General features: G+C 42.0%; 1 protein-coding gene across 1 annotated transcript; it reads right to left on the reverse strand.

Annotated features, from left to right (window-relative positions):
- Positions 1-2,113: 2,113 nt before the first annotated feature.
- LOC116399271 (B-cell CLL/lymphoma 6 member B protein-like) lies at positions 2,114-10,570 on the reverse strand. The gene is made up of 4 exons (XM_031876302.1): positions 10,140-10,570; positions 9,564-9,679; positions 4,542-4,935; positions 2,114-3,065 (listed from the first exon to the last, which is right to left on the reverse strand). Exons 1-4 carry the CDS (start codon positions 10,264-10,266, stop codon positions 2,380-2,382), a joined length of 1,323 nt encoding a protein of 440 aa, XP_031732162.1. The 5' UTR covers positions 10,267-10,570; the 3' UTR covers positions 2,114-2,379.
- Between the last annotated feature and the right edge of the window lie 9 nt (positions 10,571-10,579).

Genomic DNA, 10,579 nt, shown 5'->3' on the forward strand with positions numbered 1-10,579 from the left:
TCGAAAACCCTCCAATGTGGCTGAATTACAACAATTCTGCAAAGATGAGTGGGCCAAAATTCCTCTACAGCGCTGTAAAAGACTCATTGCCAGTTATCGCAAACGCTTGATTGCAGTTGTTGCTGCTAAGGGTGGCCCAACCAGTTATTAGGTTTAGGGGGCAATCACTTTTTCACACAGGGCCATGTAGGTTTGGATTTTTTTTCCCCCTTAATAATAAAACCCTTCATTTAAAAACTGCATTTTGTGTTTACTTGTGTTATCTTTGTCTAATATTTAACTTTGTTTGATGATCTGAAACATTTAAGTGTGACAAACATGCAAAAAAATAAGAAATCAGGAAGGGGGCAAACACTTTTTCACACAACTGTATGTCTTGTTTAAAATCTTGCCCGAACAAACATTTTAAACTGCAGGCTGCTGAGCGCAGAGAGAAGAAAAAAAATCAAAATAGTTCAATGAATATAGCACATAGAGCCTTTATTTTGTTGGAAAAATGTTGGATATATAGATCCCAGTGTTTTCCAACCTTTGTAAAATAAATGATCAGGGAAATTCAACTTGCTTTTTTTTCTTCTTCTTCATGAGTTATGGCGTGATAACCGTGTAATGCTTCATAAAAGACAGTTTTGAGTTCTCTCTACTTTTAGCTGTGATTGTGCTGTTGCCCTTGAGGTGCAGGACGTTTATATTGCTGTGAAAAACAAGGCCACAAAGAGTAAAATGTGACAGGAGCAAAAAAAAACCCCGAAACTGCTTGGGGTTCAGAGGGTTAAAGGAAGACCAGGTGACATTTAAACCCATTCAACAAAAATGAAATTACTACCAACAATTTCCAAAAGCATATCATAGTCTCATAATTTTTAATGTGCTGTCTCTAACAAATCCAGGCAGCTTTTATTGTCAATGTATTTCTGTAAAGCATGAAAAATAACTTGAGGACACCTGAAAACAGATTAATCACAGTGAATATCGTGTTTAGGTTGCAGATATTGTTGTGGTATAAGTCGGCTAATTGTTGCGTGGTATTGCAGTGCTGACTTTCAAATCAATCTGCACCTCAAACTGCCTGAACCTACAGCAGTGACTACCTGGCACAACCCAGCCCAACTGTAACACAACATAACCTACTTTGGTAAACAGTCAGTGGGAATGTTAAGTACACATTATTAGTAACCCATGACCCAAACGATGGTTTGGTCTATTTTTTTTTACAGAGAACTCATAGTCGTACAGTGTTTGATCACATATCAAAGACACAAAACATCTGGAAAGTATGAAAGACAGAATAAGTAAATATGGTAACTGCTTCACACTATTGTTGCCTTATCAACATTTAACCCACTCACAGTAGGGCTGGGCGGTATGACCAAAAATGCATATCACGGTATTTTGTAAGATTCTGGCGGTTTCACGGTATATCACGGTATTTTTTTTCTCACATTAAAGCATTAATTAATTAACGCCGAAAAGAAACGGCCGGCCAGCCAGTGGTGAACAGCTGTTTGTGTGGCATGTCTTCCGTTACGTCACTTCCTGTTTCCTTCACCTACATTCCCCTGGGTCCTAAGCCCCTCCATGGAGAGAAACGGGATTAGACTGTAGGATTTAGTTGTTAGTAGGTGTTGTTTAGGTTTATTTCTTTAGTTATATATATATATATATATATATATATATATATATATATATATATATATATAATTTTATTTTATTATTTTATTATCAGAACAGTGAAGAAAAGGTTACCCTGAAAATGCACACTCTGGTACAGTAGGTGGCGGTATGCACCTATGCAAGTTGGTAGCGATCCACCAATGGAATTTAAAGAAGAAGCCCCTCCATGTACAGCTTCTTATCAACGTACATTTATAACAAATACCACACATACTACGGTAATCAGCGTTGCATGTGTCTAACCTAAATACATTTTGTTGTTCAGTCTGTGTTCATCCTGCATTGCTCTTTTCTGTTCTTTAATGTAACGTTACTGGAGCGACAGAGCCTCTCCCACCTGTTAGCGAGCCTTACCCAGCATGCAGTTCGGCGGTGAAATTTTATAAATGTACAATTATTAGTTACAAATTGTTTATGTGTCACAAACTGTTGTGTCATGGTGTTTTGCCCTGTTAAAGAGCGTTAGTTGTGGGTTGTTAATTGTTGTTATAAAGTTATGACCATGACTAGGGTTCTCTCTCAATACAGCTAAGAAAACTAGCTTCGACCGGAGTACTCCCAGCGGCAAACAATATATTTTGCTGCCTGTTGAAGAGCAAAATAAGTTGTTTCGGCTGTGTACTGGTATAGGAAAAATTCATATTGTACGGGAAATTAATACCGGTATACCTCCCAGCCCTAACTCACAGTCTAACTACTCTGTGATCAGCCCAGTCCGAGGCCTCCCATGACCTCAAGTCCACAGCCTGTGGCGGACTGCTGGTGCGTCCTCAGGTTGCAGATCCAAGCGAACCTCTTCCCACACTGGTTACAGCTGAAGGGTTTCTCCCCGGTGTGAACCCTCTGGTGCTTCTTCAGGTTGCCGGCCTCCGAGAAGCGTTTCCCGCAGGTGTCGCAGCGGAACGGTTTCTCCCCCGTGTGGACCCTCTCGTGGGCCTCCAGATTGGACAGGCCGGAGAAAGCCTTCCCACAGGCTCGGCATATGTAGCTCTTTCTACGTTGTTCGCAGGCCGCAATGCTGTCCGTCTGGCTTTTGTTGTGGCGAGCCAGAAGGCTGGCTCGGTGTCGCGCGGCGATGGCCACCTCGATGCTGGCCAACGCCGCTGTGGATCCCCTGAACGATGGAGCCGCTGTGGAGCTCATGATCTTGTTGATTGAACTGAAACTAGAGATACTTGTTTTGTCAGCTCTGTGGGTGTTACTAACGGCGGCCGTGGCGGTGGACAGTGTGGTCTGTGCAGAGGGAACGCTGTGCTGTTGCTGAGAAACCCTGTTCCTGTCACGATGCCGCTGCAGGTGAGCCTGTGCACTTCCTATCATGACTGTTTTTTTGCTCCATGGAGGCTGGGAGGACGGAGCGTGCATCGACACAGGTATGGACATGGGAGTCTCTGGAGCCAGACAGAAAAATGAAACAAGGAGTCAGCACACATTCATTAGGTTGTTTTCTCCGATTTACTGAAAAATGACACGGGGCTTTTCTGTCCACATTCTACAATAAATCGATACAACAGTTAGTTCAGACCAATAACGTGATTGGACGAGAGGCATTGCTGATATAAAGTCCCAGGACTCTATAGCAGCACTATAATACAAAGAATACGCCCAACATGTCAAACTAAAGATCTGATTGGTTGAACACTATGACAATCAACAATATCTTCCCCATTCACTTAAACTGCACATGGATTCAACACTCTACAAATGTAACAGTTCCTTTTTGTATTCAGAAATTGTATATTTTAAATGATCAGATGCGTGATCAGACTTTACTCGTAAGGCTGTTTTAACTACATTCCTTAATGACAATTCACCTGATATCACTTAAGTTTTTATGCTGAATGTAGGCTGCATCCAATTCAGCTGCTATAACGGTGACATGATGTTTACAAGTGCAAACAGCTGAAAATATATATGTATATACTCAATCATATGTCACTCTTTATTTATATGGTACTTTTCATAAAAACATTTGAGCTAAATAAAAATATATGAAGTCTAATACTTATATGTAGTCTGTGTGTGTGTGTGTGTGTGTTAGATAAAAGTTGTGTGACAGCCGATCATTCTTGTCACATTATGCATCTTTGTGAATTGAATTGTTGGTAAAGATACACAATGTTGTAAACACTGTGATCTGACAGAGATCATAAAATACATAATACAATGAACAGCTGATGCAGCTGTGACACGTCATTTATTTTTTATTGATGTGGCTTTTAATGACGAGGCGATGATGTCACATTATTTTAAACGCCTGTCGCCTCGACTCCTCTCTCCTCGTGTCTCTTCCCCGCCTCCTCGGCTCGCATCTCCCTTAGCGGGACTAAGACGCGAGGCAAGGAAAGGAATCGAGGAGGCACAAAATGGGGAAATGAGAACGACCCTAGCACTTAGTGAACAGTACATAAACTGCACAACAATAAAACCAACTCAAATCAATCAACACAGTCAAACAAACAATATCGGTGACATAATAGTTTCTGTTGTCTGTACACTGCAGAAACCAACCGAGTGATCATCGCTATAATCTGATCATTGGAAAGCTTGTTCCTCTCAAAGGTGATCTATTTTGAGTGTAAATAATACTGGATTAGTGCAATCAGGAGCCAAAACAGAGACATCATAGGTCTGCCATCTCAAGTTTAGCATCTTAGTGTGGATGTGGAAGCACCCATCTAATCAAAAGTCTCAGTTTATAGCCCTTCAAAATCAGAATGATATGACTGTAATTCATGCTTGTTTTTTTGTTTTTTGTCTAAGTTATCAGTGCCTGACATGATCATTTCTGCACAACAACAACAACAACAAAACAAGAAGGACAACCAGCGACACATTAACCCTCTACAGAGGAGACGATCTCTCACCTTGTGACACAGTTGGCTGGATCGGACCGGAGGAGTAACTCGGCCCTCTGCTCATCCTCACTGCTGTGGAAAGTGAGACTTGTGGTGGCTGCAGCACGGATTGAGGTTCGGTCTCCACAATAATAACTCCATCCAGGTCACACTCTGCCGAGTCATCAGTGGTGAACGGACATGAAGGGCCACTGCGGGCCGACATAGAGTCACTATCAGGAGCCCAGCGGGTGAAGAAGGTCTCCAGTTCAAACAGAGAGTATTCAGAATTGTCGTTACTGGACCTCTGCTGTTCTTGTGTTTTGGGGTTGGCTGGCGTGTTGGTGTCTGGTACCCTCAGCTGGACTGCCACTGTACTGCTGGGGTCTTGCGATACCACAGGCGTCGACTGAGGAGCTGCAGACTGGGGAGGAGGAAGGTCGGGGGACAGTGAGCAAAAGAGATTAAGACAGATTAAGACTCTTAATGACATTGATCTCTCACTCAGGACTTGATGGATATCTAAACAAATAGTTGTCATATTGAGATATATGCTGAGTCACTTTCTTACCAAGATTTAGATGAGAAAACAGATTGAATTCTGTCCTACCACTGTCTGTGCGTTAAGTACGGAGCTGGAGGTAAAGTAAACATCTGATATACTTTTGGTGCAAGCAGGGGCTCCTTAAAGGGCGTCTCCATTATTTTTTGTATTATTCTGTAGCTTCCCATTCGTGTTCCTAATGTATTCAAATCTGAACATTGAAATATTTTGGTCAAAGTACATACGTTTTAGCGTCAAAATGCTATTTTCCCAAGTTCAAACATTTTCCCCCCGTGACGTATGTTTTTGCATGGAGACGTTGCTCCATTTACACTTATCCGTGAGTCCGTGTGTCAGCCGCTTTAACTTGCAGCCCTTCCAAACTGGGAACTGAAGCCGCTCTCTTCAAAGCCACCTGACTCCATTGACAGAAACAGTACTTTTACCTCACACGGGAGTGTTCAAGAAAGACCGAAATCCAAACTAATCCCTTCAGTTATTCTCAAACTTAGTACAGCTGGTGCTAGTGTTTATACATTATTCATTAACTTATTGATTAGCTTACTTTGGTTACTGCTTTTCGCTAACGGCTGAGAGGACGTTTCAATTTGCAAAATGGAATAGAACGCGGATGGGGTCGACCTTAAAGATAAGGTGTTGCAGGTTCTTCCTCTTGGCTAACTAGCTTAAACGAAGTCCTTAAAAGAATAAGTAGGATTTTTTTTTTGAAAACAATGCAGTGCTGTAGAGACAGAGATCCTACCCTCTGCCTGTATTTTCGTATTTTGCGGTGTTCGGGACGTTTCTGGACATCAACCTCTATAAAAGTGTAGAGACCAGGAGCCAGATAGTTGGCATGCATCCAAGATTAAGCTACAAAATGGCAGAAACAGCGGCAAAAATATATGTGAATATGGCGAGGCTAAACATGGACACATCTTGTTCCAAAACGAGAGCGTGCGCTCCTTCTGTCCTTGAGCCGGAGAGGAGCCAAATTTGAATGTTGTGTTTTACAAACCAAATAATCTTCAAGAATATACATCGTCAGTGACATCATATTTCTGCAAATGTGTTGAGGATGTGGTGATAACAGCCAGAAAGCCTGGATGAACAGAGAGGTGAGGGCAACTACCCGGAGCCCACAACTTGCCTTTCGGTCAGGTGACCAGGAAGCATACAACACCACCAGAATGAGACTTGTTTTGGCCATTAATCCACACCCGTAAAAGCATTTTAAGTCACGGACCCCACCACCAACATCCGTGTGTATTGCTCGACAGCAATTCAATTGTGTATTCATGTTTTCATCTTGGTTGGAGATATTTTTGAATCGGTGCTTGTGTGAACGGGATTCAGTTTTTTTTTTTCAAAGAACGAAGCAGGAATCATCACTGAGAATCTGTCATGGTCATCTCCTCCCCGCTAAAGAAAGCTCAGAAAAAGCTGGATTTCTTAAACGAATATGTGCACAGGAATTTTCAGTACGATTTTCAGACGTTTTATAAACTTTTTTTGGCTGTCTTTTGTTCGGAATCTGTCAAAGTCTGTTTGCACTGTTACGCTTTCATTTGTTGGGCGCTCAGCTCCTCTTTACACCATTTCTGGGACAACTTTCCTTCAAGTCAAACTTGAGAAGGAAAAATTCCCGTGCCTTTGTATGTGTGTGTAGTGAGAAGAGGCTCCAACTTACATTTCATTGTTTGAACCTGTTTTGTAAAATAATGAATACAGGAACCTTGTAACCATGAAGTCACTGCGGCAAAAAAATGTTCGCGCACACCAGTCCCTGTGAAACCACAAATTGTAATTTTTACGTCATGTTAGTGTTCTGATTAATTAAACAAGATATATTATAAGTAAGCTTCAGTGTTGGTACATGTATATTTTTACTTAACAGCTCACGCTGAAAGAAGGGGAATAAAGTGTTGAGGTATAATGTGCTCTAATTCTCCTCACTGTGAGACGGGATTTAAGAGGTTGGAACCAAGTGATTCCTCTGATGATTGGTCTACGAGCCCTGAGGCGTAAACGTGACTGAATACAGTGCATGTCTGCATGGGTTCTTACATCCCTAACAAAGGCTGTTACTGTTCCAATACCTCAGCGCTTCTTAACGTTCTTAATGTGACCTTTTGATCTTTGAACTTTGACCGTCTGTGATTGTTAAATGTGCTGGACATCTTTAATATCTGAACCACTAACATTTACCCCGCACAGACTGACATACAACCGTAGACACAATATGAAATTAAAAAAAAGTTACTTCAGCCCAGACTTGGATTGTAAAGCCCAGAAGGTGGCTTGGATGACACAGAAATGCTCATGGAGAGTCCAAAAATGACTGAAAAGAATGTATGTGCTTCAGAAATGTAGTGAAATTGAATTCTAGACTGAGGAATACAGACGTTCAAGGTAATCTGTACATATGGTTATTATGAATTAGAAGAATGTACTGTATGAGTTAAGAGATTTTTATGAGAACATTGTGTCACAATTTTGCAATGTGTGATTTTATAATAAAAACACAAATTCACATGTTTAGTTAAAAAAAAATGTTTTAATGATTTACATCACAAACTGTGGACATTAAGCAGGATTGTTGTTACAAAATTGTGACACAATTGAAAAAGCTAGTGTTACATTGACAGTGTATGTTGATGCTACAATGGCTTGTTTTGTACATGATGATCGTCACACTGACACATTCCTCAAGAAGAGAATTATTCTTGGAGATAAAACAGGAGAAATCCTTTTGCATATCCTGGATGCATTTCCACTGGAAGAACGTGATTAAAATACTATTAAAAAAATGCACACAATATTGCATTTAATGCATCAATAGAGCTGCTGACCGAACATTTCTCCAAACAGTGTTTGAACTCACCACTCTGTCCCAAATGTCTGATTACCTCAGTGGCTGTGAGTTGTCATTTGTTTTGTAGATTGGTATTTATGACAACCATCGAAAACCGCCCTGCAACTCTTCAATTACTAGAAATTTAAAAATCATAAGCCGTGCCACTTATTTACCTCCACGTCAGAGATCTAAGCCTATATCTGCAACAGGCACATATATTAGCCACAGACCTTGATTTATAATTCCCTACGTTTATTATCATATACATGATAAACAACAACAGGGTCATGTCATACTCACAACACTGCTGCTCACTGTTTTATGCACTAATTATTATCAATTTCTTCTCTCAATGACACCCACTCTTTCCTGCAAGGATGTTTCACATTAAAAGCCTTGTAGTAGCTCAGCTTTGCCCCTCCTGCTCACGGTAGGCTTTTAATGTGAAACATCCGTCCAGGAGTTTCATAGAAAGTAGCGCTCAAAAAGATGTAGTAGAAGCAACTGGAATCAGTTACTGAATAAAAATGGAATACAGTTGTGTAATTAAGAGAACGTGTTCTAAAAAGAGTAGTGAGTACGACATGACCGTCGGGTCACTCTGCTGGAAATGTGTACAGGCTGAATTTACCACGTGAGCCATTACGGTATCGGTAACTCTATCCCTCCTTAACAGTTAGGGACCAGCCTTAACTTGTTTGTGATGGCTATTATTTGAGAATTGACAAGCAATTTAGAGAAATATAGAGATATGTATGTAAAAAGATGGTTGTCATTTTAAATTGTACTGAGTTTGGACTGACATCTGGGGTTGGAAAATAAATTCCATATAGAATATTTTGGCTGCAGGCCGGATGTGGTCGTTATCTTGCTGCTGTCTGTATATTTCAATAGCGGTTTGAGTTTAAAATGTAAGGCTTGTTATTTACGCCTCTTTGTGTGATTTTGATACATAATAACAACATGTTTAGGTCTTTGTCTAGGATGTCCCTGACTGCATGTCGTAGGTTTGTGGGTGGTGTCTCTTTTGGTGTTTTTTCAGGTTGCTTGGGTCAGAGAACCTCTCAGGGCAGAGCGAGCACTGGTATGGTCTCTCCCCGGTGTGGATGTTCCTGTGGATCTTCAGGTTCCAGAACTGGGAGAATTTTTTGCCGCAGATGCTGCAGCCAAAGGGCTTCTCTCCTGTGTGAGTCCTGAGGTGGGATTCTAAATTTGCCGGCGAGGTGAACCCCTTACTGCAGAAGCTACAGATGCAAGCCCTCCTCCTGGGGATGTTCTGCTGCATGTTAGCACTGCTCTGACCCCGGCAACTGTCCTGACCCCGACTCTGACCTGGGTCCAGGAACTGCTGGGGCCCCTGTATCTGACCTAAAACCTGAATGGGGCTGGACTCCTCTGACAGATCGATAACAGGAGTCTGCTGCTGAAAGGACAGAGAGGTGTGGAAGCCCCTAGAGCTTTCAACAACCAACTCCTTTCCTGCTGAATTCTCAACAGCCAATCCCCTCCCAGAACCGGCCGGCTCTGCTCCAATGAGTGCGGTGGGCAGGTACGAGAGGGGGGCGCAGTGAGAGGACGGCCCCGGGAGACTATCTTCATGACAATAACTACCCCCCCCATTGGTCCACAGTGAAGAACGCCCATAGCTGACCTCTGAGAAGCCTGGCCCAGACTCCTGCAGGTCACACAGCTGATTGGTGGACGTTTGTGTGATTTCATCGAATGGCAAAACTGCTCTGTAGTCATCGGTGCTCGACTCCACCAAACCTGGAGACAAAGATAGTTATACTTAGTGGCTTCTCTCTTTCACACTCAAAGGTGGACAAATACAGTTTCTGCTTCCAGGAAATGAAGTCCATCCTTCGGTGCGTAAGAGGTTGTTTTTTCTTTTCTGCAAGCATCTTTTGGACTTGACTACAGTATTTGATTTCTATATGAGAAATATATGGACATAAGCAATACGCTGGTATCTTATTGCCGATATTGTGCTCATGTTGTAGTTTGCTTTCACAATGTTTAATTTGCCTTGCCACTGAACAGGAAGAGGGCATTTTATTTTGAAATTGCTAACAAATACTAAATACAAAGTGGCCATGCTTGGTAAGAGACATCTAAACTGGCATTTACACTTTGTATCGTACAGAGTCAGCAGATCTCTGGTGACGTCAGAGGTGTGTGCTAATAGTGTGATCACCGCTTCAGATGGAAGGCGGATGTGTCCACTCACCCTCTTGTATGTTGAGGCCTGACTGGCTCCGAGTCCTCGTCGCCGGCTCCACCTCCTCCATCTTCACCAGCACGACGACCGGCTCCTCCTCGTTCTGCACACGTACAAAGCAGAGTGCAAACGGCATTGAGAAGAAGCGGCTTCATTCAAAACATGATGACGTGGCTGCAGAGTAAGATATTTCCGCCATCGGTAAAAACAATTCAGTCAGTGACGGAAAATCATTTGTGTTAACGCGTTTGTCCTGTTTGTCAGTCATTGAATATTCCGTCTTATGTTGTGTAACAAGTTTACTCTTTTCTACCAAGTCGAGCAGTAAATTGAGAGCAAAATGTAAAATCAGTAATGTTTGCTCACTGCAAAATAAAAGCGCTGCACCTCTATGGAAACAGCACAGTCATGGCTAGAGGTAGAGAGAACTCAAACATAGTTACCATGCC

Source organism: Anarrhichthys ocellatus, unplaced genomic scaffold, assembly GCF_004355925.1.
Source record: "Anarrhichthys ocellatus isolate YVR2014 unplaced genomic scaffold, GSC_Weel_1.0 scaffold107, whole genome shotgun sequence".
NCBI classification, from domain to species: domain Eukaryota; kingdom Metazoa; phylum Chordata; class Actinopteri; order Perciformes; family Anarhichadidae; genus Anarrhichthys; species Anarrhichthys ocellatus.